General features: G+C 59.9%; 1 protein-coding gene across 1 annotated transcript; it reads right to left on the bottom strand.

Annotated features, from left to right (window-relative positions):
• Positions 1–17: 17 nt before the first annotated feature.
• UROC1 (urocanate hydratase 1) lies at positions 18–27,820 on the bottom strand. Its single transcript, XM_081526641.1, has 20 exons — positions 27,695–27,820; positions 23,081–23,211; positions 22,749–22,842; positions 21,656–21,715; positions 21,269–21,397; positions 21,101–21,162; positions 19,650–19,716; positions 19,428–19,571; positions 18,593–18,681; positions 17,183–17,245; positions 16,758–16,937; positions 15,862–15,959; positions 15,640–15,712; positions 14,428–14,549; positions 11,391–11,461; positions 10,195–10,293; positions 8,753–8,852; positions 6,030–6,111; positions 2,200–2,299; positions 18–1,100 (listed from the first exon to the last, which is right to left on the bottom strand). Exons 1-20 carry the CDS (start codon positions 27,818–27,820, stop codon positions 963–965), a joined length of 2,028 nt encoding a protein of 675 aa, XP_081382767.1. The 3' UTR covers positions 18–962.
• Positions 27,821–27,834: the final 14 nt, after the last annotated feature.

Raw genomic sequence — 27,834 nt, 5'->3', positions numbered from 1 at the left:
GGGCAAAAGCAAAAATGTGACACAGCCGCATCAGTCCATCTTTATTACAGCTTTCCCAGCAGACCCATCCAGCAGACTTCCACAGTCTGCTGGGCTGGAACCAGGTCAGTGGTTATTCTTGATTACCAGGCAGGCTGGAAAATTAACTACTTCTGTGTATATTGCTACCCAGACAACACTGGGGTTTTGTTAGCTCAGGCAAAGGGAGAATGGCCAGTGGGGAGGAGACAGGCCATATTGAAGTGGTTGAGACTAGACACGAGGGGGTGGGTGTGTCAAGTTTTGGGGGGCTCCTTGGAGACCCATCCCCAAAGTCTCTCTCAGTTTAACCCTATCATGGGCCCAGCACAGGCTGAGCTAAGATGGAGAACAAAGAATAAGGAATATGGTCAGAGCCAGGCTGGTCTGTGCGCCAAGGTTGTGGGTCCCTGGTGTGGACAGTTAGGGGTTGGGGGACGATGGATGTTGGATGAGAACCTGGCCAAATGAACCCTGCGCCCGGGGGGAGGAGGAACTGCAGGCGGCTCCATGGGCTGGCTGGCGCCCCACTCAGCCAGTCTTCTGGGCACCAGCCCTTGGAGTCCCCTCCTCGGCAGGCCTGAGCCCCCAGCACTGAAAGAGACCCTCACTGCCCTCCAGGTCCCCAGTGGAGCCGCATGGTGAGAGCAGAGGGCCCTGCCTCGCTGGCTTGTCTGTAAAAGGGGGATGTAGTGATACTGCCTCCGGGATGGGGAGACGGAAGAGGGCAGGCTTGTGTGTGTTTGTGTGCATGCTTGTGTGTGCATGTCTGCATGCTTGTAAGTGCGTGCATGCTTATGTGCGTGCACGGGTCCATGCGCACCCGTGTGCAAAGCTCCGGACCCAGGGGAGCATGGCGAACAGCGGAGGGGTGGGGGCAAGGAATGTGAGGTGGGGGCGGGACCCGGGGGGGGGGCCAGGGCACCGCGGGACGCCCAGTCCCCTCATGGCCGCAGGGCCTGGAGCACACACTCGTCCGCCACGGTGTGCGGCAGCGTCACCACCACGCCGCTGTCCTCCTGCATCATCTGGCAGATGACCTCGTAGGCGGTCGGGCTCCCAGACCAGCAGCGGCGGGCCACCTTAGGGGCGGGAGGGGCGTGTCCTCAATGCCACGCCCCACCCAGCTCGCATGTCCCCCAAGCACACGACCTCGGCTCTGTTTCAGGTCCTCCCCAGCCGCTCCCTTCCTCCCATCTGGCCTGTGTTGTTAGGGGTCCCCGGACATGGCCCTGGTACCCCACCCGCCCCACCCATTCCCTCCGGCCCCCTGGCTTCCAGGAGGAAGCGCAGTCCCCGTGCTGGGGGCTCCCGGGAGTTGCCCTGCCGCTCTCCTAGGCCGCCGGGTCTAACCCTTGGACCCTTGCAGTAGGGTTCCCCAGTTCTGTACCCATTTCACTCACATCCCCTAAACCCGCCCCCATCACCTCGACCCCCATCCGTCATGCTTCCCCTTTCAAGCCCTGACAAGTGATCAGTCAGGGATGGGGACCCGTAACACACACACACACACACACGAGTGTCAGGACACAAGTACACGAGAATCAGGACACACACACGAGTATCAGGACACACACACACACACACGAGTGTCAGGACACACATACATGAGAATCAGGACACACACACGAGTGTCGGGACACACACACAAGTGTCGGGACACACACACGAGTGTCGGGACACACACACACACACGAGTGTCGGGACACACACACACACACGAGTGTCGGGACACACACACACACACGAGTGTCGGGACACACACACACACGAGTGTTAGGATACACACACACACGAGTGTCGGGAGACACACACATGAGTGTCAGCACACACACACACACGAGTGTCAGGACACACACACACACGAGTGTCAGGACACACAGACGAGTACCAGGACACACACACACACACGAGTGTTGGGACACACACACACACAAGTGTATGCAGGTGTGCTCTCAGATGCAGAAAGAGGCAGTGTAGGAAAGGGGCACACTGCCCAGGCCCCGTGGACACAGGCTGGACAGGAAACAGCCCGGGTGAAATGCGGGCTGTCTGCTGTGGAGGGACACCCTGGCAGTGGCTGGGGGGAGACACCACAGCGCCAGGAGGGCCGCAGACCGTTCCGGAGAAGGGTCTGCAGTCTGGGAGGCAGAGCCTTGGAGGGTACTGGCGCTCACTCACTCCGTTGGCGACGTCCCAGCTGAGCACCCTCCTGGCCTTCCGCTCGGCCTCCTCAGTCCCGTCCAGCACGAGGCCAAAGCCCCCGTTGATCACCTCGCCCCTGCAAGAAGCCAAAGGGTTTCGGGGTCACTCCTGGTGCAGACAGTCAGGGGGCAAAGGTGCTCAGCTCCAGGTGGCCTCTGCAAACCCAGCTGGAGGAGCCCTGGGCCCAGGAGGACAATCAGAGAGGGGGAGCCCTTTCATGTCGTGGAGCAGTCGCTGGCCAGAGAATGGTCCTGGGGAGAAGGTCACACGTAAGGTCAGTGCTGGCTGTACTAAGGAGACACTCGACACCATGAGATGAGCAGGAAAGCCTCAGCCACAAGGCCCTGGAGACCGCGAGCCACTCAGCGCAGAACAACAGGGTCGGAGCTTCTCGGCCACTAAGCCCACGGCCCCAGGTCTGATGTGTGATAGCGGCCGGGGCTGGGGAGATATGCAAACGGGAGCCCTCACTCGGGAACTGTGGCGGAGCCGTCAGCGTCTGCAGAGTCAAGCTCTGGGTATAGCTGCTTCTGCGGTGGGACCATCGAGCCGATGAGAGGAGCTGACGTTAAGTGTCCTGGGAGACCCCGTGCATGGCGTGGGCCCTGCAGGAGCCGCGGCTCCCATGACGGGTCTTCACTGTTAGCAGCCTGAGAAGCACGCAGCAGTCACAGCCGTGTGTCCCCGAGAAACCTCAGCGAGATTTGTGCAGACAGGTCACCTCAGAATCCAGGCTGCCACCCCCCAGGGGCCGCACAGTACCATCACCCACAGCTGGGCAGGGACGCGGACCCCCCCCCGCCCCGACTCCAGACCTGCCGTCGGGATCCACATCTTAACAGGCCCCTCAGGGATGCCCACACACAGCCAGCTTCAAGATGTGCTCTGGTGGGGAAACAGCGTCAGTATCGGGATAAAGTGAAGTCACTCAGTCGTGTCCCACTCTGTGACCCCGTGGACTGTAGCCTGCCAGGCTCCTCTGTCCATGGGATTCTCCAGGCAGGAATGCTGGAGTGGGTAGCCATGCCCTTCTCCAGGGGATCTTCCTGACCCAGGGATCGAACCCAGACAGTACATCTGTTCCTCAGAGACACGGGCCCGGAGGCTGGTCCCGCCTGCAGGGACCTGCACACCCACCCCGGAGGAACAGGGTCCACTGTCTCTATGGAGCAGAGCCTGACCTTCGAGTCTCCTGCTCTGCAGCCCATGGTCCCCATCTAAACGGCAGTTGCCGGCTGGGCCCGCGGGGCAGACGGCATGGGCCAGGCCCCAGCATGCGGTCAGAACAGGCGAGGCAGAGGGTGGGGACTGCAGGGGACATGGATCAGCTCAGAAACAGGGAGCTGACACACAGTGGAGAAACTTGGAGCAAACCCAGAAACGTCAGGGCAAACCGTGACTTGGAAGCAAGCGACGCAGCTGAAGCTGGAAGGAACACTGCTGGGGGGGTGGGTTTTCCCACTGTGTTTCCGGGAAGGTTTGCAGTGAACCTGAGGCACTTTCCCAAAGGAGCCCCCTAGGGCGTCATGACTAATGGCCTCGGTGCCAGCGCCTCAAGGGCCGTGCCGTCAGAGCCTGGGGGGCAGCCTGGTGGGGGGGCCCCCCACGATGAGCAGTCCCCTGAGGCCCTCATGTCCTGCCCCGTCCTGCCTTCTGCCGACCTGGCTCCGATTGCAGGAATCTGGGGACGACAGATCTGAATCCAGATCTGGCTCCACTGCTAGCTCCAGCCCCCGCCAGAGTCATCCCGTCATCTCCAGAACCCATTCAGCAAGTCGAGCCCTGAAAGGCCAGGCGCCCCAGCGACAGGGCCCAAACCCTCCCTTCCTGGTTTGCTCCGGCCACGCGCTCCGGTCACATTTTCCATTCATTTGGACCACCTGACTGGGCTACAGCTGGGAATTCCGGCCTCAGAGGGCCCAAGGCCAAGCTGGCCCACGGGGACGCTCCAGAGGCTGCAGCGCGCAGGACTGGGCTCTGGAAGACATGGTCAGGCTTGCTCGGGCCAAAACGGGCTGGGAGGTAACGTCAGAGGCGGCTGGTCTGGAGAGCTGTCCTGCTCTGCAGGGCCACAGCGCCCCCTGCTGCTGCAAGGGCCCAGGGGTCCAGAGAGCTGCCCAGGCGACACCCGCCCCCAACCCAGGGCACCCTGGTAGGTGCAGCCTGAACCGCCCTCTGCCTCAGTCTTCTCATCTGTGTGCTTCTTCCCCAAGATTAGGTGAGAGGAGATCCAAACGTTTGCCACATGTCCAACTGCCATAAACACCAGTTCAGTTCACTTCAGTCGCTCAGTCGTGTCCGACCCTTTGTGACCCCATGGACAGCAGCACATCAGGCTTCCCTGTCAATCACCAACTCCCAGAGCCCACCCAAACTCATGTCCATTGAGTCGGTGATGCCATCCAACCATCTCATCCTCTGTCATCCCCTTTTCCTCCTGCCTTCAATCTTTCCCAGCATCAGGGTCTTTTCAGATGAGTGAGTCAGTTCTTTGTATCGTGTGGCCAAAGTACTGGAGTTTCAGCTTCAGCATCTGTCCTTCCAATAAATATTCAGGACTGATCTCCTTTAGGATGGACACCAGTTGTTAATTTTTCTCAGCAGCAAATGGGACATCGTTACTTATAATGAGAAATAAACATTGGGTCTTCATCCATGGTTCCCAGCACAGAGCTCCTTAAACCCTTGTAATTTCCTGTGATGAGCGGGATGAGGATGTCTTTCATCCTGCTCATGAGGTGACTTTGGGAATTCACCCAAGGGGGCAGGGCTGGCTGCCAGAGGAGCCACCCTGTGACCCGCGCTTGGAACCTGGGGCCCAGCCCCTGACCATCGCAGAGGGGGAAGGGCTGGAGGTAGAACCAGCCACCCGTGGCCAGTGATGGAGTCAGTCACACTCGAGGAAGGAATCCTCCAGGGAAGCCCCAAAGGAGGGGCCCAGAGAGTGGCCGGCTGGGGAACCAGAACACGCGGCATGCGGCCGCGCCTGCCCCAGGCCCCGTGGTCAGGTGGTCCTTGGCGTGCTCACCCCGTGTCTCCTCTTCTGGCTACTGATTCACACCCTTTGATGTCTTCTGTAATTTTTTTTTCAGAAATCCCTGCCTTCCATGAGCTGCTCCAGCAAAGCAGGGGAACCAAGCAGGGGGCCATAGGAACCTGTGATCTCCAGCTGGGGGGCGGGGGGAGCACAGGTGACGCTGCAGACCTGCAACTGGAGTGAGGAAGTGGGGCGGGGGGTGGAGGGGGCCGGCCCTGAGGGACTGGGCCCCTGGGGATGTGGTATCATCTTCAGGCTGAAAGCATGGGGCCTGAGCTGAGGGGCAGGACACCCGGTGCTGGAAACACCCACGGGCTGAAATCGGGTGCAGAATTAGGGACGACCTCACGAGGGCACTCGTCTATAGCCCAGGAGGGAGCCTCCCAGAACCCCAGCTGGCCCGTGGCTTGGGCTAGAGACAGGCCTGGATGGGCAGCACAGAGCCAGGAGCCAGGGAGCCCAGATCCAGGTTCCCGCTGCCCAGCCCAGCCTGGCGAAGTCAAACGACGGGGCCAGGATGACTCTAAGGGTTCCCTGGAGAACATCTGTCAAAGCAGCATGAGAACCACATGGGAAAGGATGACTCACGGCATCCCATGAGAGGCAGGAGACTGCACAGGTGCGGGCTGGGCAAGGCCCCCACGTCCAGTTCACATGAGGAGCCCTCAGCAGAGGGAGCTCAGAGAGACAGGCGCGGGACCTTGCAGGGCCCTCCGAGACTTCTGTGGGAGCCCCCACCCGCGCCACTGGCCCTCGGGAACCTTCTTACCAGCCAACACCCCCGCCGTTGTGCAAAGCGACCCAGGTGGCTCCACGGAACGCGTCGCCCACAAAGTTCTGCACGGCCATGTCTGCAGAAAGAAGCGCGGTCAGCCCCAGGAAAGGCGGCCAGTCTGGGCCAGGGTCAGGGGGTCAGACGGGAACCAGAGAGGGCGACTGCAGGAACTGCAGACACGTGCGTTCTCAGAGCCCATGACACGGGAGCACCGAGTGAGTGCCCGACGCCCACCGCCACCCGCCCAGCATGGCACAGGCGTAGTGCCCCAGAGGCACCGAGGATGCAGGAGCTGTCACTAGATGACAAACAGCATCAGTCCCACCCTTCAGAGTAACGCGCCAATGGGCGGGGGACAAGCTGCACGCTTCGGACTGTTCCTGGGCATCACTGGGCGAGGCCCCAGGGCAGGTAACCAGACCGGACCCGCACCTGCACAGAGAGGGGACCGAGCCTCACTCCTGTCCAAGGACCTGCTGAAAGAGTCTGAGCCGCCCTGAGACCGACGCCCCTGGGCCAGGGACAAAGGGCTTGGCCCCTGGTGGGCTCTTCCTCAAAGCCCCCCCAGAGAAGAGGAGGGGGTCCTGGGAATGACTTCCGTCTAGCGTGGGACTGTGAGATGCACCAGAACAGCTCCAGAATCTGGAGCTAACCAACCCCCCCCCCACAACCCCAGCTGCCTTCTGAGACATCAGGGCCCTGCCCACACTTCGACCCAGGCCTCAAGAAACTGATTTCAGATGTCGGGCCTTCAGAACTTCAGCGAACACGCTCCTGCTGCTTCCAGCCTCTAAGTTTGTGGCCAACTGTTACACTGGTCGAAGAATACAAATGTAAACTACATTAACATCAGAGAACGTGAGAGCCAGCAGTATCATCAAGGATAAAAAGGGGCGTCTCTGGTGGTCCAGCGGTTACGACTCTGCCCTCCCAATGCAGGGGGCCCGGGTTTGATCTCTGGTTGGGAGACTAGGATCCCACGTGTCACATGAGGCGGCCAAAAAATGTTTTAAAAAATGAAAAAAAAAAACAAAACAGGGCCGTCACATGATGATCAAGAGGTCAATTTTCCAAGAAGAGACAATACACATAAACAAGGGCACACCTAACAAGATAGCTTTAAAACACACGTGGCACGGCAGATGAGGACTGCCGAGTGAACAGACAACGCAGAGAGTCGGAAACAGAGGCACCTCGCTCTCGGTCATCTAGGGGCCAGGTCAGCAAAAGGTCAGCAAGGATCCTGACCACAGGAAGAGCGTTACTAACCGACTACACCTAGGTGAAATGTTGACAACAAGCCCCCAGGACTTCTCCGGTGGTCGAGTGGCTAAAACGTCACCTTCCAACGCAGGGGGTGCAGGGGCCATGACTGTTGGGGAGCGAAGACTCCCACGTGCCTCATGGCCAAAAAACCAGAACATAAAACAGAAGCAGTGCTGTAGCCCATTCAATAAAGAGGGTCCACATCAAAAAAACCTCTTAAAATTTTTTTAAAAAAAGAAAAAAGAACCAGCCTGTAACAGCAGAATACACGTTCTTCCCAGTTGCATCAAAATGGACCACCTTCGAGGCTACAACACAGCCCTTAACAAGTTGAAAATAACAGGATGAATACAAAGCTCTCAGACTGTAATGGAATTAAATCAGAAGTCAGTAACAGAAAGATAATTGAAACATCTCCCCAAACTTGAAAATTTTAAAAGATACTTTACAATAATCCATGGTTCCAAGAGGATGTATCAAAGGAAATTTAAAAGTATTTTGAACTGAATGAACTGAATGAAAATAAAAATATATTTTGCAAAAAGTCGGTAAGAGGCAGCTAAGGCAGTGTTTAAGAGGGAAATTCATAACATTAAAACATTTTTATTAGAAAAGAAAACTTCATGAAACTGAAGAAATAAGAGCAAATTAAACCCAAATAATAAATAGAAAGGTCATAATAAAGATAAGCGTAGACATCAGTCAATTTGAAAGCAAAAAAGTAATAGAAAAAAATCTAACGAAAAACTTCTTTGAGAAGATCAATAAAATTGAAAAATGTCTAGCCAGGCTGATCAAGGAAAGAGAAAGAAGACAGAAAAGACTAACATCAGGAAAGACAGTGTGATCCCCACAGATATTAGAAAGATAATAAAGGAATATGATTATATAGTCCCATCAATTTCCCAACTTATATAAAATGGACCTGTTCCTCAAAGTGATGTGGATTGGTGTTCCAGAGTGTCCACTCCTTCCCTGGGGATCCCATCCATGATGGAAGGAGCCTCGGGTGCTGGGGACAAGAAAGACCCCAGGAGCAGGAGGCAGAAGCTCTGTGTGATGGTACCAGCCCCTCAGGGAACCCGGGCTGGGGGAGCTGACACAACTCCCACACAGGAACTCCCTGCATCCTTCACAACACAGAAGGACCTGCTGTTGGCCCCACGTCACAGACGAGGACCCTGAGGACCCTCTGAAGACCACCTGGCACGTGATGGGGTGCACCCAGGTCTCGGGCGTCCACCGGCCCAGTCCCCTGGGTCCCGCTCACATTTACAACCGTGTCCCGTGTCCCAGAGCCACCTCTGTCCTGAGCTGGTCATCTTGGGCCTTGCCCCCTCAGAAGCCAGCAAGTTTTTCCGCAGCACCGTGACAGACTGAATGAACCACTTGATTTTTACATAAAATCCAAATCCAACAGAAACACAGCTTAGCCGCGCGGTCCTCCTCACCTGCACAGAAGGCAGAACCGTCGTAAATGTTGGAGGTCTCCCGAAAGGGGCTGTCGGTGCCACTTACATCATGGTGGTCTCGGCTCAGGACCACCGGCGCCTGCGGGGTGGAAAGCCATGAAAGGTCAGCGGCGGTGTCCACTGCCTGGCCTGGGGCAGCGTTCAAGGGTCAGGCCACGCCAGACGCCCTTTGGACTACCCTGGGAAGCAGACCCTCTGCAGGAGGGCGCAGGGGGGTTCCAACGCCCCCCACGACCGCCCAGAGATGCGTTTTCTGTCCACTCGGAGCCTGCGTGCCCCGTGTGCTGGCTCTGAGTCGCCGCTACCCTGTCCACAGTCACCACGCCCACTTTACGGAGCCCCCATCTCAGGGCTGCAGGGACAGGCGAGGGCTTCGGCTCTAACCAGAGGTTGCAGGAGCTGCCCTGCGCTTCAACAGGCCGGGCCTGACCCCGATCTGCACGGGACCCCCAGCCCAGTGCGCTGGCACCGGGGACACTCACGATCCGCCTGCAGCACGGAGGCCAGTCCTGACCCTACGCGCGCTCCTCGCTCACTTTATCCACGGAGCGCCGCACGCTCAGAGTCCTTGGACTGATGGCCTTGCCCGCGCATCCACAGCGCCCCTCCACCTGCACCGGGCGGGACCCTGTCTGCTCTGCGCTCCGCCCGGAACCCAGAGTAGGAGCAAGGCTTGCACCGGCGGAGAGGAAGGGGGCGGGGATGAAGAGACGCCGTGTGCGCGTGCGCCGAGCGAGGTAGGCGGGGCCGACCGGAAGAAGGCGAGAGGAAGGAGGAGCGGAGACGGAGACGTGGGGCGAAGAGGTGCCGTGTGAGCATGCGCCGAGCGAGGTGAACAGGGCTGACTGGAAGGAGGCGAGAGGAAGGAGGGGCGGAGAGGGAGGGGGGGATAAAGATGCGCTCTGCGCGCATGCGCCGAGCGTGGTGGGCGGGGCTGACTAAAAGAAGGCGGGAGGAAGGAGGTGGAGAGAAAGAGGAGGCGAAGAGGCACTCTGCGCGCACGCGCCTAGCGAGGTGGGCGGAGCTGACCGGAAGAGGGCGGGAGGAAGCCGGTGGCGGGGGGGGGGAGGGAAATGAAGGCGCCATATGCACATGCGCTCGAGCGAGGTGGGCGGGGTGACAGGGAGGAGGGGGCGGAGAGGAAGGGGGGATGAAGAGGCGCTCTGCACCGCTCACAGCCGGAGCGCCATGTGCGCATGCGCTGAGCGAGGTAGGCGGGGCTGACCGCTAGGGAGACGGAGAAACGCGGATCGGGTTGCCGTGATGTGAAAGGGACAGTTCAACAAAGACAGCCTGAAACGCTCGAGGGGAAGCCACGTTTTGAGGTTACAAGGCTCAGAGTGGCTCCTGACTGCCCAGAGTCTCACGGCAGGGCCCACAGCTGAGCCCGGGCTTGAGGGCTGGTCTGGCGGGGCGCCCACCTTGAGCTCCCCACGGGCGATGGCTTGGTTGAAGGCCACGGCGATGGCCACACGGCCTTTCTGATCTGCGTACAGGATCCTGGCCTGGGAGCCCACCACCTGTGGCAAGAAGGGTGATGCTCAGGAAACACGCCCCCCAGCCGCTGGACGGCAGTCGCTGGAGTCCAGCCCCCATCCCCGGCCCGTGTGTCTAGTGCAGTCTAGGGGTGTCTAGTGCAGCTGTCCCTCCTGAACTGTCACCGCAGGGCTAACCCCAGTGGCTCCAGGCTGACTGGTTCTCTCCTGGGAAGTGACCTACTGTGCGTCTCCGTCAGGCCCCGCCCCCATCTCCACCTCCTGCCTCACCCTCCCCAGGCCCAACAGCTGTCCAACAGCGATCGCCGTGGACATCTGAGGCACTGTGTGGTTGGCATGAGGGGTTCCATGGAGAAACATGTGCAACCACTGGTACAGGTGGCGGCGGCAGTATGGGTGGACGGGGTTGGACTGGGAAGCCCAGGGGCAGGGGTCACTGCTCGGGGCAGGCATGGCTGAACCGCAGGACAAGGACCCACTGGTGCAGACGGGGCTGCGTACGGCCATCAGAACCAGATGCCCATCCCTTGTTTGGTCTGGACGCATCCAGCTGGCTGCCTCCCCAGGCCTGTGCACTGGCTGGTCCCTCTGCTTCCCAACTGTCACCCCTCGACCCAGCCCCACTTAGGCCTGAACTTGCAAGTCAGCTCCTCAGAGACACCCTTCTGCTACACCGCCCCCACCCCCCACCCCCAACTGCCCGGGTCATCTGATCTGTGGTCACACTCACAGGCACAGAAACCCATCTGCCCTGCCCTACCCTGGCCCCGCAGAGGTCCTGCTCCAAGCCCCGCACCACAGCCAGGGGCCATACCACCTCCAGTATCTCCACTGTGCAGACGGGAGGGGAGACCCAGAGAGGCCAAGCCACTCACCCCAGGTCACACAGCTGAAAAGTCAGGAGGCCTGGCTCCAGGGCCCCGCCGGGCAAGGAAGAACCTACTTGACCCAGGTCGCTGCCCCAGAGTCCAGGCCACCTTCTGAAAGGCCCTGGGCTTCTCTGTACAGTGGCCCCTGGGTGAGGAGGCCAGTGGGGACTCCCCCAAGCTGTCCAGGCGGTGAGCAGCATCTCACCTGGGGCAAGGTCCACACAGCCCCCCTGCCCCAGCTGGAGCCCTCACCAGCTGGTGCTTGGCAGCCTCCCGGATCCAGTGGATGTTGTCCACGTACTGGAGCTTCACGGCCGGGGTCACTGAAGGCAGGGGAGGGAGTGTCACAGGTACCAGAGCCCCTGCCCCATGGTGGGGGCGCACACTCCTGCTGGAAGTCCGCTGGGCTGAGGCACCCCTCTGCACCCACCACTGGACCCTGAGCAGGGTCGGGGTGCCCCCATCCCCAGCTCCCCGCTAGCCCATCCGACTTCCGGCAATGGCAATGCCAGTAATCGAGCGAGTCAGCACTCACCTGCAGCAAATATCTAAGGAGCATCTGCTGCGTGCCAGCCCCAGAGCTATGACTACTGCGGCCCAAGAAGGAAACAAGTGCAGTTGAGACTGGGGTGGGGGGTCAGGGGGACCAGAGGCCTCTCTGGAGAGACGACGCTCAAGGCAAGTCCTAAATGCTAAAGAGGAGCCAGCTACATGGAACTGAGGGAACAGCATTTTGCAGAGGGGGCAGCGAGTACAGAGGCTCTGAGGCTGACAGATGCTGGGCCTCTCGAGGTAGGACAGGCAGGTGGTTAAGAGTGGAAGGCTGGAGAGGGGGGTCCACCAAGGTGCTCATGGGAACAGACTGATAAATCTGCAGGAATTCTGTGAGCCTGTGGTTTACAGATGTCTATAAAGTTTCAGTCAAATAAACTGAAAACATTGTATTAAAAATGAAGGTAGTGTTCCCACATCACTTAGTGACGTCCCTGTCCCTTACTAGGAGCCCTTTTCTGGCTGGTGGACACCCTGCTCCCGCTCCACGTGGAGCCTCACTTGCTTGAAATCACCCTTGGAGGGTGGTTATGGTGGGAACACCAGCAGTTGCCTGGCAGGTTGAGGGTCTGCAGCTGCACCAACATCCAGAAGCTGGTGGAGTCTCCGCCCAGATCACAATGGTGTGATCACTCACCTAGAGCCAGACATCCTGGAATGCAAAGTCAAGTGGGCCTTAGGAAGCATCACTACGAACAAAACTAGTGGAGGTGATGGAATTCCAGTTGAGCTATTTCAAATCCTACAAGATGATACTGTGAAATTGCTGCACTCAATATGCCAGCAAATTTGGAAAACTCAGCAGTGGCCACAGGACTGGAAAAGGTCAGTTTTCACTCCAATCTCAAAGAAAGCCAATGCCAAAGAATGTTCAAACTATCACACAATTGCACTCATCTCACATGCTAGCAAAGTAATGATCAAAATTCTCCAAGCCAGGCTTCAATAGTATGTGAACCATGAACTTCCAGATGTTCAAGCTGGATTTAGAAAAGCCAGAGGAATCAGAGATCAAATTGCCAACATCCGTTGGATCATCAAAAAAGCACCAGAGTTCCAGAAAGAAAAACATCTACTTCTGCTTTATTGACTAGGTCAAAGCCTTTGACTGTGTGGATCACAACAAACTGTGGAACATTCTTCAAGAGATGGGAACACTAGACCACCTTACCTGCCTCCTGAGAAATCTGTACGTAGGTCAAGAAGCAACAGTAAGAACCGGACATGGAACAACAGACTGGTTCAAAATTGGGCAAGGAGTGCATCAAGGCTGTATATTGTCACCCTGCTTATTTAACTTATATGCAGAATACATCATGAGAAATGCCAGGCTGGATAAAGCACAAGCTGGAATCAAGAGTGCCAGGAGAAAAATCAGTAACCTCAGATATGCAGATGACACCACCCTTATGGCAGAAAGCGAAGAAGAATTAAAGAGCCTCTTGATGAAAGTGAAAGAGAAGAGTGAAAAAGTTGGCTTAAAACTCAACATTCAGAAAACTAAGATCCAGTTCTATCACTTCCTGGCAAATAGATGGGGAAACAATGGAAATAGTGAGAGGCTATTTTGGGGAGGCTCCAAAATCACTGCAGATGGTGATTGCAGCCAAAATATTAAAAGACGCTTGCTCCTTGGAAAAAAAGCTGTGACCAACCTAGACAGCATATTAAAAAGCAGAGACATTACTTTGCCAACAAAGGTCCGTCTAATCAAAGCTATGGTTTTTCCAGTAGTCATGTATGGATGTGAGAGTTGGACCATAAAGAAAGCTGAGTGCTGAAGAATTGATGCTTTTGAACTGTGGTGCTGGAGAAGACTCTTGAGAGTCCCTTGGACTGCAAGGAGATCCAAACAGTCCATCCTAAAGGAAATCAGTCCTGAGTATTCATTGGAAGGACTGATACTGAAGCTGAAACTCCGATCCTTTGGCCACCTGATGCGAAGAACTGACTCATTGGAAAAGACTCTGATGCTGGGAAAGATTGAAGGCGGGAGGAGAAGGGGAAGACAGAGGATGAGGTGGTTGGATGGCATCACCGACTCGATGGACATGAGTTTGAGCAAGCTCCGGGAGTTGGTGATGGACAGGGAGGCCTGGCATGCCGGAGCTCATGGGGTCACAAAGAGTTGGACAGGACTGAGCAACTGAACTGAACTGCCTCCGCTTCCTCCCAGCCAGTAGGGTGACTCCGCCCACAAGGTGGCTCCGCCCACAAGGTGGCTCCGTCCATCTGGCTCTCCTGGGTCCCTTGACCCTAAGGCCCTGCCACTCAGCCCACTCAACCCAAATGTGGGCGGCAGGGTGAAACTGGGCCCCGAGCATTTACAACAAGCTGCAAAGGCTGACCCACCACCCCCAGAGAAGGCTGCCTGGGCCCAGGGAGAAGCCGCAGAGCAACAGGGCAGGAGCTGTGACAGGCAGGGGGCTGGGGAGGTGCCATAAAGTAATTGCGTCCTCTTGCCCCGTCCACTACACAAGGAGGTCTGCGGCTGGGCCAGGGCCACCCACGGGGGTGGGGGGGGCAGAGCCACGCTGTGTCCACAGATGGCCTGGGGCAGCTCTGACTTGGAGATAGCAGAGTGGCCTGGACACATGGAGGGGGCAGCACAGGGCTGTCGACAGGCAACCCCCGAGAATGTCCCCTGTGCCCACGGTGCCAGGCAGGGGACCCTGCGTAAGGCTCCCAGCACTGCCAGGCAGGGGGCCCACCCGCACACCAGCATCTCCAGCCTCACCTCCGGCAGCAACAATCTCCTCCAGCACAGACGTGGCCAGCCAATCTGTGACTGCCAGGTCCTGGGGGTCCCCCGAGGTGCACACCCAGCGGAAAGGCCCAAAGCCCTGGGAGAATATGTCCCTGCAAAGGCAGACGGCTCGTCACCCGGGGGGCTTCCGGCCTGGCCACACCCCCAGGGCTGGGGTCGCCAAGGTCCAAGGTCAGGGAGGCTGCAGATGCTCCAAAACTAATGGGGTGAAAGCTGTGCACAAAGTGGGTGCATGCGCGGGGGTCTGTGTTGTGAGGCGGAGCGTCGGCGACCAGCAATGTTGCCGGAAGCCTCTCACCCAGCATGTGTAGCGGTCCCCGCCCCTGCCCGCCCCTCCATCACCACAGCCCCCCTCCCAGAGCTGCAGCTTCTCTGGCTGCAGGAGCAGGGAGCCCGGACACAGACAAGCAGAACTTCCCTAAACCGCGGTTAGGGACAACCCAAAAACCAGGCAGTGCACGTGGGAATGCACAGCCCTGTCTGCTGTGAGCTGACCTTTGAGGGGGCTCCAGGCAGAGGGGCGCCGGCCCTCCCCAGGTTTCGTGCCCACCCAGCCTCTGCTGGGCTATCTTCCTGTTGCCCCCTGGGGACTCCCCACCGGGCCTGTGGTCGTGGCCCCACTCTGGCCCTCTCCCCTCCCACAATGAACCTGAGAAGAGTGCTGGCCTTTCTCACCGCCCCCGCTACTGGGATCCCCTCTGCTGCAGACCAAGGGGCTTACCCCCACCCCCGGCTGCCCCGGCCTGGACTCCACCCTGTCCTCTCCCTGCAGCAGCTGCCCTGTCCCCACGAGTTCAGGCCCCTCGGTGACCAGGAAGGCACAAGGGCTGCAGCGATCAGGCCCTCGGCCACACCCTCGGGGCTGGGGCCCGCCTGGGGGATGCTCAGCTCCTTGGCCACAGCGTCCAGGACCTGGTTGGGGGTTAGCCCTGAGCACCCGGAGGTTGGGGTGTTCTCTGGAGGTGACCTCAGGCACGGCCCCCACCCCCTGTTCGCTCCCTGAGGCCCTGCACAGATTCTCACGTGTTTAGCTCCTCTCCCCCTGCCCGTTGGGGTGGAAACCCCATGACCCGGGCCGTGGCCACCTGAGACCAACCATAGGTCTCAGCAGGCGGCCTGAGCAGTGTGAGCAGACCTGCGGAACTGTGTGTCTAAGGACAGACGCCAGGACCCCCCACTCACCCCATGATGTGCTGCACGTAGGAGGGGTAGCGGAACTCTGTCTTGTTGGCGCCCAGCTTCTCCACGTCGGCCCCTGTGCGCACAGACGGGCCCAGAATCACCAGGAGAGACCGAGGCCCGGCGAGGCAGAGGCCTGGCAGGGCCTATCCTGCAGACCGCACCGACGGCCGGCCAGGCCTGCAGCGAGGCGAGTGTGCCCGGGCCCCCTCCTGCATCTCTCACCGGCTCTCTGGGCCTCCAGCAGGAAGGCGTTGCCATAGTCCCAAAAGAAGAAGTGCTCCCGGGCCAGCCTGTTGATGGCTGACACGTGCCTCCTCAGGCTGCAAGGAGCGGTCAGCAGTCAGAGCCAGTGCAAGCACCACTGCCCGCCGAAGTCTCCCCTCCCGACTCTGCCCACTGCAGACTCCTCCCCTCCTGACTCCTTCCCATGGGACTCCTCCCCTCCGGACTCCACCCCATCGGACTCCTCCCCATCTGGCCCCACCTCTCCTGACTCCTCCCCATGGGACTCCTCCCCTCCTGACTCCACTCCTCCTCCCTCCTCCCCTCCGGACTCCTCCCCTCCTGACTGCACCCCATCGGACTCCTCCCCTTCTGACTCCACTCCTCCTGACCCCACCCGACTCCTCCCCTGCTGACCCCATCCCTGCCTACTCCACCTCCAGCACCTCCCACTGGGAAGCCCCCCACTCCTGGGGTTCCTCAGAGCCTCTCCCCCTTCAGGGAAGACACTGCAGGCAGTCACTCAACGAGGGCCTGCAGATCCCAGCCAGCCAGGCGTGGGGCCCAGGCTCCATGCTGAACAAGCAATGACCTCTTCTGGAAGCGCCTCGGGCTGCCCTCTACCAGCATCTACTCAGCACCCAAGGTGCTGGAAGCTGCCCCCAGTGTTTTTCAAATGTCACCCCAGTCTGTCCCCAACATCTCCACAGAACAGCACACTCATGACCCTGTCTGACAGAGGAGGGGACAGAGGCCCAGAGAGGTTAAGGGTCTGGCACAAGGCCACACAGCTGGCCGAGGGAGAACCAGGCAGAGGCCGGAGCCACCCCGTCCAAAGCCCCAGCAGGCGCTGTGTGCCCCCACCCCTCGCCCGGGCAGCCCCGGGCCCACATCACCTCTCCTGGACCAGGCCTTTGAAGGCAGTGGGGTCAGAGGCCATGAGGCTCTGGGCCTCTGCGAAGCCCAGCTGCACAGGGTAGTAGCCACCGTTGAATGGGTTGTGACAGGACGTCTGGTCTGACCCCAGGTCCACCAGGAGTTCCCCCGTCGTGTCCAGTTCGTGGACCAGGCGCTCCCTGCAGGGAGACAGCCGATCAGGGCGGGTACTGCCAGCGCCCAAGCTCAGGGTCCATCCAGGAGGGCACATGGTGTTCCCAGCCCACAGGCCCCGTAGCCAGGCATGGGGCTCATCCTGAACCCCCTGGTGGGATGGGGATCAGTGCCAGGATCAGGGCTGCAATGGCCGGGAACGCCGGGCCAGCATCGGGACCGCGGCTGAGGGCTCACCAGGGGTCCTCAAGGCAGCCAGCTCCCCACTCACCAGAGGTCCACCACGTTGCCATGGTAACCGAGGCTGAGCACCTCCTTCCTCTTCCTCGCTTCCCTGCAAGGGGCAGGGACAGGACAGGCAGCCCCGTCACACCTGCCCAGGGCAACACCCCCCAACACCCCACACCCCGGCGCCCAGCTGGTGAGGACACAGAGGCCCGGGAGGCTCCCACAGCACCTACAAGGCCCCCAGGCGAGGGGCACCGTGGACTGCGGGCCCTCATTGAGGAATGGCTGACAAAGGTGCAACCCCGGCCTGCCGCGGGGCCTAAGATTCCATCCAGAGCATTAGAGCCCTTGCTTCTAGGGCTTTAACAGGGATCTTTGTAGAACTCGCTCAAGGCGATCCTCAAGTTGCAGATGGTTCGAAAGATGATTCTGACCCTGATTTGGAAAAACTACAGCATGTCTGGGGGAACAGGAGACCTGAATACACAAAAGTGGCTGTGGAAGCGTTTGTTACTCTGATTTGGACTTGTGTGTGTGTTTCTGTGTGTGACTGTGGGAGTTAAGTGCCCAACCTTTGTGTGAGTGACAAAAATTCAGAGATGACAGAAACATCACAGTGGTTGGACGTGTGTGAGCGTATGCGTGCCCACGAGCATGCAAGTGTGTGTGCGTGTGCACCTGTATTCCAGGTGCACGCACAGGGTCAGAGCCAGATCAGGTTAAGACCCTCCCTGCCACACGAGGAGTTTAGAATTTCTCCAGTAATTAATGCAGGGTTTTCAGCAGTTTTCAAAGATCTGTGTCAAAAGAGTCTCCAGTCTCAGTAATAGGAGTATTTCTTAAACTCTGTGTGTCTCTGGACAGTGTCACCTAAGTCCCCTTGCACCCCTGGGCAGGTCTCATCGCAGCAGGTGAAGCCCTCTGTGCCGAGGCGAACTCCCCACACAGGAGGCGCTCAGCTCTGCAGAGCAATCAGTTGAGAGAATGCTTCAAAGACAGCATCTGAGGAGCAGCCTCCTGGGGGCCCTGCCATCCCCACTGAGAAATCTCAGCAGACCACATGCAGCTGGGAAGGGTCCCGGGACCCCGCACCAGCCTTGGCCCCCATGGGGAGGGGCTGATGGGTTCCAGGACCCCTGCACCAGGCTTGGCCCTCCTGGGGAGGAGCCGCAGGTCCTGATGGGTCCTGTGGAGGTTCAGCAGCTTCAAGCATCACCTCCTGTGTTCCAGGCTCTGGGCTGGGCACTGAGGTACAGAAGGGAGAAATGCAAGATGCGGTCTTTGCCAAACCGTGGCTGAGCAGAGGGGTCACCCGCAGGATGACAGATGTCTGTGAGACCGCATATGTGGGCAGTGCGGATGCATCGGGCCACTCCACACTCCCAGGAGCCACAAGTGAGAAGCAGAAATCAAAGGTTCCCAGCCCACTCTCCCCCCGCGCCATGCGTCGCACCTGAGTCTTTCGATGCAGCGGTCCAAGCTGTCGGTCACTTCCATCAGCCAGCCTTGCCTGTGGCGTTTCATGAGGGCCGCGCCATCCACCTGGGACAGTGGGGCAGGGGTGAAGATCACCCCCTTCTCGACAGGGCGGGGTGGACCCTACAAGCTGCTGTCAGCTGCCTCCTGCTTTCCACGTCAACAAACCTGGATTTCACTCAGGGAGACGCTCTGCTCCCAGCTAATCCCAACTGCCCTCTCACACCTTCCCTCCACCCTTGTAGATGACAACGTCCACGTGAGCCTGTACTGACCAATGTGGTAAAACGAGTTTCTAAGGCATTATTTTTCTGCTAGTCAGCCATAGCTGGCATTCCCCTTCTGTCTACCTTGAATATAGATGAGGTGGCTGGAGCTGGGGAAGCCACTTTGTATCCAGGAGGGAAGCTCAAGAGACTCTAGACATGTTGGCCCTGACACCAAGCGGCTGAGCCAATGCCAGCCCTGCTGGTTACAAGAGAAAAATGAAGCACTGCTTGTGTAAGCGACCCTCGTTGGGTTTTCTGTCACCCAACAGCTCTGTACAGATGGGGGGGGGGTCTTTGCTCACTTATTCACAGGTTTACCATCTCCCTGCTGGACCCCAGGGCCCCAAGGCAAGGGAGGCCGGGTCCTGGGAGCGTGGTCAGCAGGCTCTGGGCCCGGCAGTGATGGGCACTTGGAAGGCAGGGGTGTCTGCCACCGAGGGGACCTGCGCTGGGATGGGAGGATTTGGGAGGGCAGAGGCAAGAGCAGGGAGGGAGAGGGCAGGGGGCTCTTGTGGGGGCGGGGGCCTGCTCCCGCGGGCTCACCTCTGCGATCACACCGATGCATCCCACGATGACAGCGGCTTTGGCCTGAGCCCCACTCATGCCGCCCAGCCCAGAGGTGACAAAGACCTTGCCCGCCAGGTCCTGGAGCCCCAGGTAGCGCCGCCCAGCGTTCAGCACGGTGAGCTGCGGGGGGAGGAGGATGGGTCACCACCCTCGCTCACTCACCCCCCCAGCCCCGCGGCCCTGTGGCCCGCTGCTCACCACCGTGCCATGAACGATGCCCTGGGGGCCGATGTAGCAGTAACTGCCCGCCGTCATCTGGCCGTACCTGCCCGCGGATGCAGCGGGGTGAGCGGGAGCTGGGAGTGGCGTCTCTCAGCCCCACTGCCCGGGGTCTAAGGCTCACGGTCGCCGCCAGGTGCACTGGCACGTTCTCCTTAAACAACCAAAGAAGGGACTTCCCCGCTGGTCCAGCAGTCGAGAGTCCACCTGCCCAGGCAGGGGTGTGGGTCTGATCCCAGGTCCGGAAGGATCCCATGTGCCTCAGGGCGGGTGGGCCCACGCGCCACAAGCCACTTCTGCAGCCGGAGCCCAAGTGCTCGAGAGCCCAGGCTCTGCAACCACCCAGGCCCGCATGCCCCGGAGCCACCACAACGAGCAACCCCTGCTCGTGGCAACTAGAGGAAGCCGGCGAGCAGCCACACACCCGCACAGCCAAGGATGAGTTCATTAATTCATCAAAACAGAAGCCTGTAGGGAAGGCCAGGCCCCCAGTTTCTGGCAGAGTCAGGGCACAGCGCTCAAGGGGTCGCTGTCATTTATGTAAAGGGCCGGCGGGGGTCTCCACACGTCAGCACCCGCGGTAAGCCCCATCACAGGCTGCAGGGAGCCCCTTTCCCTGCCAGTCAGCAGGTGGCTCGGCAGGCCACAGAGCAAGGCTCCCGGGAGCGAGCCCCTGGCCTGCTGAGCCCTCCGGCTAGATCATGGGAAGGAGGCGGCCGGGACCGAGGAGAACACCGGGGTGCCCGTCACCAACAGGCCCGGCACCCACGTGCTCCACGTGGCGGCCATTCAACATCGGCATCTTTGGCCGCGTGACGGGAGACGAGAGCGTCTGCGCTCCCCGATGACCGCGAGGACCCAGCCCACCAGCCCCCAGCAGCCTCCCTGGTCCCTGCTCTCCTCTGGATCGAGGGCAGATCCTGGATCTCAAACATCCAAACTCCGAGCCAATCCCAGAACTTGGGCCAAGCACAGGGCCTCTGGGAACCTCCGCTTCCCCTTCCGATAAATGGGGCATGGTTATCCTTGCCGTGCAACCTTGCATGAATAGGACAATTGTGCCGACATGATACACGCCCACCAGGGAGGCCAGTAAAGCCCGCCATGGGGCGTGCTCCCCCGGGACCCCATCCACTCAGGCAATGTCTTGTTCATTCTCACACAGCTCAGGGGCCAGAGCCATCGCTACGCCCCCTTTGCAGCCAGGACATAAGTCCTGGCAAAAAGTAGGATTCAAATTGCACGTGTGCTCGCTCACACATATATAAAAATTGCAGGGACATCCATGAAAATGAGCAGGAAACGTGTAAATATGGAATCGTGCTATAGAGCTTTGATGTTGAGGGCTTTTCAGAGCTAAAGTCACCGTGGCTGCACTGGTTTAACCATACGGGCTGGCCAAGGCTGCAGCATGAACCAACAGCACTTACATGGTAACCCCCATGGCAAAGAGCTTCTCGTACTCCGGCCTGGAGGAGTAGTTGGGAATGACCTGCAAGAGAGGGTTGGGTGGAGGGCTGGGGGCCGCGCCATGGCTTTCGGGGGCCACGGCTTGGCGGGCGGGGGCTGCTGGTCCTCCCCGCGGCCCCGGGACCCACCATCCCATTGGTGATGACCAGCCTTGGGGCCTCGGGGCTGCTGGGAAAGAGGCCGAGTGGGTGTCCGCTGTACATGACCAGTGTCTGCTCCTCAGTCATCTGGGCCAAGTAGGACATTGTCAGCCAGAACTGCAGGAGAATGAGGCACGAGGGTGGTGAAGGGGTCCCCACACTGGCCCCAAGCCCCCCCACGGGCCCCCCCACTCCCCTCCAGTGGCCCTACCACAGGACCTCTGACCTCTGGGATCTCGGGCATCGGGGAGGCAGAGCCCGAGCCCCAAGGCCAGCCTGCCAGCTGCTTCCAGGCCGGAGGCCCAGGCAGAGGTAGGTGGTGGACAGGCCTGTGGTGGGCCCGCCCCCGCCTCCCGCACAGTCCGGGGTCCATACCTGCGCCCAGTTGCTGAACACCTGCCCGTTTCCTCCGTAGGTCACGAGCTCCTGGGGAAACTGTGGACACGGGGCCGCCTGAGATGGGGGTGTGGGGAAGAAGGCCTCCAGCTTGGCGGGGCTCAGGGGTCATGGCCCCCCCACGTGGCCAACGGCCCTTGGAGGAGGAGTGGGGGGCCGGGGAGACACCCGGGGACAGCAGCCCCCGGGTGCTGGTCAGGCTCACGTCCTGGGACCCTCCTGCCCTCAAGTAAACTCTCAGGTCCCCCCGAAAGGCTGTCCTCGCTCAAATAGGGTGCTGCAGGATGGGCTGGCGCGCAAGGACGCCAGGACAGGCCCGTGTGGCCAGACCACGTGGGCAGCCCTCACGCCTTGAGCCACGGTCTGCGTGACAGCTCCAGCCATGACACCCACCGCTGGTTTCAAAGACTTGGTAGGGGAAAAAAAGCTATAAAATATCTCGATTTTATGCTGATTACATGTTGTGATGTTTTGGATATACTGCAACCAACTGCAGTATTCAGTCTGTTCCCTTCCAGTTTTCATGTGGCTACCCACTCCCGTGTTCTGGCCTGGAGAATTTCATGGACAGAGGAGCCTGGCAGGCTGCCATCCAGGGGGTCGCAGAGAGTCGGGCACGACTGAGAGACTAAGCACGCACGCATCAGATGTAAAGTGACACCTTCTGACGCCAAGGCTGGTGTCGTGGTGCCAATGCTGTGCGGTAGTGATGAAAGAGGTGGCACCCGGGAGATGGCGATAAGCCCTCCCAGCACTGGTTTTGCAACTTCCCTAGGGGCTGCCCTCATAGCTCAGTTGGTAAAGAATCCGCCTGCAATGCAGGAGACCTGGGTTCGATCCCTGGGTTGGGAAGATCCCCTGGAGAAGGGAAAGGCTACCCACTCCAGTGTTCTGGCCTGGAGAATCCCATGGACTGTATAGTCCATGGGGTCGCAAAGAATCGGACACCAATTAGCGACTTGCATGTATATCGACTCTGTCACTGCTTCCAAGTAGAAAGCTTGCAAGTGCTGGGTGTGTTTCGCATCTTGGTTTCCCGCTGTAGACCCCGCCCTTACTTCCAGGATGTTACCTGCGCCACAGCTGGGTCCAGGTTGTTCATGATCATAAGCATGATGGCTGCAGCTGCCCTCGTCCGGCAGGGGTACCGCTCCACCGGGTAGGCCCTGCAAAGGGTCTAGCTGCCAGGCTAGTCGAGGGGCGGGCGCCTGGAAGCTCAGGCCCCGCTGGTGTGGACGGCCAGCCCCCAGCATCAGCAGAAGGCGCCCCCCCTTGGAGCTCCCACCAGCAGGAGGTGCTCTGGGCCGGCCCCTCCTCACCACTGGACAGGCTCCAGCCTGGAGGAGGTGGACTTCACAGCAAGGTCTCTGTTCCCGGGGGACAAGCCGAGCCCGCGGCACTCACCTCATCTCCAGGTCGGGGCAGAAGCGGTACATGTAGATGTGGCCGTAGAGCCGCAGCTCCTGGGCGAACTCAGGGGCCAGCACCTCCTGGACGTCCAGGGGGAAGTACCGGAGGGCATTCTTCAGCGCCAGCTGGCAGGGCGTTGGTGGGGGGGGAGTGGTGAGGGCAGCAGGGTGTGCGGGCCCCAGGCCGAGCTCTGCCCTCCCGTATGTGCCTCTGTTCCACTCAAGAGACCCAGGGCCCAGCCCTGAGACTGCCCAGTTCGCCCTCCAGGACGGGCTATCCCGTCACTTCTTGCAGGAAACCTTCCCTGATTGTCCTCCGGCTCTCTGTCGGCAGCCTCTTAGTCCCTCCCTCTGCGTGCTCACCGGGCACCAGGCCACTTGAGCCCTGGCAGGGGCCAGAGAGGGACATGGCCTGTGGCCTGAGCTACAGTGGGAGGTGCTGCCTGCCTCCCTGGGGGCCCCCTCCCCGGGGCCCCACCCTGGGGCCCCCATGTTCTCCCCTCCTCGGGCTGAGCATCTCCATATGCTCCAGGGTGGGTTTGTTCCCTTGCTTCTCAGTCTCCCCTGGGCTCAAGGAGGGCGGGGGTCCCGCCAGAACCCCTCCTCCGAGCTCTCCCTTCCAGCACCCGGCAGGGGCCTGCAGGGGAGTGGGGTGACGCCCGGCTGCCATGGGTGGACACTGAGGCCATGTGTTCAACCAGCCGACGCTGCAGAACAAACTCCTTTAGGGGGTGTGATAAGGAGCTGGTGTGAACGTATTCATTCAACACACATCCACCGAGGGGGCAGGGAGCTCGAGCCTTGGACAAGACACTGAACAAGCGATGGCAGAGGCAGCCGGAGAGGAGCCTGTGGCCCGGCCTGGGCCCTGAGGCACCAGCTCATGTGCAGGGCAGAGGGCTGGCCCTGGAGACAGCCGGCCGGCCAGAGCCAGGTGACCCGGGGGCTGAGCACAGAGGCCCGGGGAGGGGAACAGCCTGCCCTGTGCGCCCCAAGTCCAGCACCGCACATCAAGGGTGCCCCTGGGGTCAAGGGGTGCGTGGGGTGGGCAGGGGAAGAAGGATGATTCTGGAAGGAGTCAAGGGCGAGAAGGGCAGTGAGGAAACCCCAGCTCAGGAGTGAGGGGAACTTGAAAGGTGTGCATGGCGGAGTCCCTGGGTGATTTCAACGTGGAATAAAAGCACATGGTTTCTGCTCTCTGGGGAAAAATGATCAGAAATGTGTGTGTCTCCCTCCCAAAAGGTGGCTGGGAATCTGCCCACATGGGCCTCCCAGGCTCACCCAGAGGGTCAGGCGCATCGGGTGGGCCTACCTGCAGGGTCTCTGAGTCTAGTTTCTGGCACTTTCCCGGGTGACACTGCTGGCCCAGTGCTCCAGGGAGGGAGCCACGATAGGAGGGCCCCAAGGAGGAACGTGCAAGCTACACACAGCGATGGGCAGGAGGGGCACAGGGTGGCACAGGGTGGCACGCGGCAGGAAGCTGCGGACTCGGGTTCAAGGGCAGGCGGGGCCCGGCGCGAGCTGGAGGTCAAGCCCTTCAAGGTCATGTCTGGCCCATGACACAGAGGCTGCATATGTGTTTTTTTTAAATCAGTGAACAGTTTATAATCAGAGCTTGCAAGCAAAAACAAACATTTACGGAAGAGTTTCAAAAGCAACACGTCACAGGCACACACAGTCACCCTCCTCGGTGGGGGCTTGATCTTACTACATGGGCCCGAACATATCCTACCGGACTCCGGCTTCTGTTACATTCTCTAACGATCTGATAGACTGGGCCTGTCTGAGCCCCCACACCCCTGGAGCCCAGCCCCATGGGGTCCTCACCAGAACCGGGCTGAACTGAGGCCAGACCCGCCAGGTCCAGACTGTGGGTCAGGCTCTTCCCAGTGGGAAGGTGCCTCTCCAGAGACTGTGCCTCGGGGCCCAGTCCTCTGCACCCCGGTCTTGTAGCCACAGGTCCCCGACCCACACACCCACCTCACTGAACTGCAGTCTCTGTGCCTCGGAGCCCAGACCCCTGCACCGCAGTCTATATCCACACATGTACCTCTCTGATCCCTGCACCTCAGTCTGTCCCCGTGGGTCCCCGACCCACACACGCACCTCTCTGAACAGCAGTCTCCTCTTTCGGAAGACAAGCAGAAGGCACTGCCTCACACGGCTGCCTCGGGGCCCGGCCAAGTGGACGTGGTCAGCACCTGGCACGCATGGACTGCACAGGGCCAGCGGCCGGAACGACCGTCTCCATGCTTATGGCTTCCATGCAGGGCGTCTGTCCGCCCCCAGCTCCATGTGGGCCTCGCTCTCTGTGGGCAGCAGGCCAAGCAGCAGGCCAGCCCCTGCCCAACGCAGTGCCCAGGGGTGGCATTCAGCGTCTGTATAACCAGGCCGGGCCTGGCTTCCCAGGTCCACACCCAGCTAGGGCCTACAGAGGGCTCGTCCACCCCAGTTTACTCTGCCCAGGTCCATCACTGCATGGTCACTCACGACCTCCAGAATGGCCTCCCGCTCAGATTCCCCAGTCTGGGAACCTTGCCCCTGGTGCCAAGACCACCTCCTCCAAGAAGCCTTCCTAGGTTTCTCCTGCCCGCTGAGCTCTTTCAGGGTGTTGGTTTGGCACACACTCCTGTTCGTTCATTCAACAGACGACTCTGGCATCACCAAAGACCCAGAAGTGAGCCCCACTGGGCCGCGCTCTCCAGAAGCTGCGGGCAGTGTGTCCACAGTGGTGGGAGGTCTTCAGACCTGGGGTGTGAGGTCCAGCACAGCCCCCTGAGGGTGAGGTGTAGTTTGGAGAGAGGTCACCAAGAGCAGCTGCATGTAGGGGGGGCGAGCGAGGATGCCGGGGATGATTCTAACGGATGTGAGAGGAATCTCCCTCCGCACCACAGCTGACCACACTCTGTAGGTTAACAGAAATCTACATACAGAAGCTACAATACTTTGGCCACCTAATGCAAAGAACTGAGTCATTGGAAAAGACCCTGATCTGGGAAAGATTGAGGGCAGGAGGAGAAGGGGACGACAGAGGATGAGACGGCTAGATGGCATCACCGACTCGATGGACACAAGTTTGAGCTCCAGGAGCTGGTGATGGACAGGGAAGCCTGGCGTGCTGCAGTCCATGGGGTTGCAAAGAGTCGGACACGACTGAGCGACTGAACAACAGCTACTACTCACAAAAGAACTAAGAGGGGAGCATGCTTTCTTTCATGCAAACCATGAGCTTCAACAACAACAACACACCAGTGAGGAACAGCCTCAAAAGAAAGCCGCCTGTGTGGTTCCCACTTAGAGACTCAAGAAGGGCACGCACAGTCTTGTGTGCACCAGGATGAGTCTGGAAGGAGACACAAAAATTATAGAAAAAATTATAGAAAAAAAAATTACCGAACGTGAGCTGCGTCTCTCATAACTACCTTTAAAAGCTGATGTTGGCATTCAAAGGGATATTTCAATAGAACAGAAAAGCAGCCCCAAGAAAGTGTGAAGGTGGTGGCCGAGGATGCCGTGCCAGGTTTGGGACGGTCCAGGAGACGCCTGGGGGTCCTCCCACAGGCGATCCCCCCAGGACTGGGAGTGTGGCTCCTCCAGGGCCCGCCTCTCCCCCAACCCCGCTGGCGGCCCTCAGTTCAGTCCCGCTGGGGCGCTGTTGGCCAGAGTCCCCCCAGACCCCAGCCACAGGCTGAGGGCTCGGGCCCACGAGGCACCCCCACTTCAGGCCCCGATCGTACACCCCGGTCATCACCTATGCTCGTGAGCGACCAGTGAGAACTGGGGGTCCCAGCCCCTCGGGTTTGGTAATCGATTAGCACAGCTCCTAGAACTCAGGACACTATCTCCTTGGTTTTTGTATTGAAAGGACGTGATGAAGGCTTAGCCTGATGAGCAGGAACCGGGGTAGTGGGGGAGCTCCCAGGTGCACCCACCACCCCAGCACCTCCTCCCTTCCACAGACCCGGCCGGTCCGACCCTGGGGAGCAGCCTTGCAGTCCTTTGCAAGGCACAGTCCGTTGTAACGACTCACTACCTCGTTCCCTGGCCTCCATCCCTCTCGGGAGGATGGGGGTGGGGCTGAAAGCCCCAACGTGTAATCAGGGCTTGGACCGGTGACCAGTCCCCACCAGGAGCCCCCACCGCCCAGGGAACTGAAGCTGATTTAGGAGCTTGGGGCCAAAGACCGGGTCAAAGAGCAAATGCCAGCGGGAAGGAGGAGGTGCAGGGGTCCACCTGCCCCTTCCTCCCCATCCCCAGGCCCCGCCCCCCACCCTCGTGCCCCAGGTCCAGGCCATTGGGTGCTCCTAGGAGGAGCGGGCGGCAGGCCCCTGGGCCCTGGTGGCCCAAGATCGAGGTGATGGTGCCCACCTGTGACCTCAAGCCTCAGGGACCCTCGGTCAGTAGGGGCCAGAGGCCGACGCCCCAGGGCAGCTGGGAGGAGGGAGGCGAGTGTAACGGAAGCTGGCACTGGGGTGCCCGGCCCACTGCCACCCTCACTGGGAGCCCCTGAGGCCAGGGGTGGTGGGTGGCAGGAGGTGGGCAAAGCCCTCCCGGACCTCCCAGAGGGCGAGCAGCCCTGTGGGGGGTGGGAGGGCACCCAGTCTCTCACCTGCTCCTCAGTGGGGCTGAGGCCGGGGGTCCTGACCGGGGCGTGGGGCACCCCGGCCCACCGGCCCCGGTTCTCCGGGAGGGGTCGCAGGGGCAGGCCGGAGCACAGCGTCTGGAGGCTGCACATGGCTGGCAGAGGCT

Source organism: Giraffa tippelskirchi, chromosome 9 (assembly GCF_054371585.1).
Source record: "Giraffa tippelskirchi isolate mGirTip1 chromosome 9, T2T-mGirTip1v1.2.pri, whole genome shotgun sequence".
NCBI lineage: Eukaryota > Metazoa > Chordata > Mammalia > Artiodactyla > Giraffidae > Giraffa > Giraffa tippelskirchi.
The sequence above is the reverse complement of the archived record's forward strand: the minus strand, read 5'-3'. Positions and strand labels throughout refer to the sequence as shown.

What these genes read in the sequence shown, in the direction of transcription:
- UROC1 (XM_081526641.1), bottom strand. Translation starts at nt 27,820, where the DNA reads ATGTGCAGCCTCCAGACGCTGTGCTCCGGCCTGCCCCTGCGACCCCTC. An exon ending in GGAGATTGTTGCTGCCGGAG is followed by an intron (nt 11,462 to 14,427) that starts GTGAGGCTGGAG and finishes CCCTGCCTTCAG; the next exon opens with TGACCCCGGCCGTGAAGCTC. An exon ending in TCGCCCGTGGGGAGCTCAAG is followed by an intron (nt 8,853 to 10,194) that starts GTGGGCGCCCCG and finishes TCCACCCCGCAG; the next exon opens with GCGCCGGTGGTCCTGAGCCG.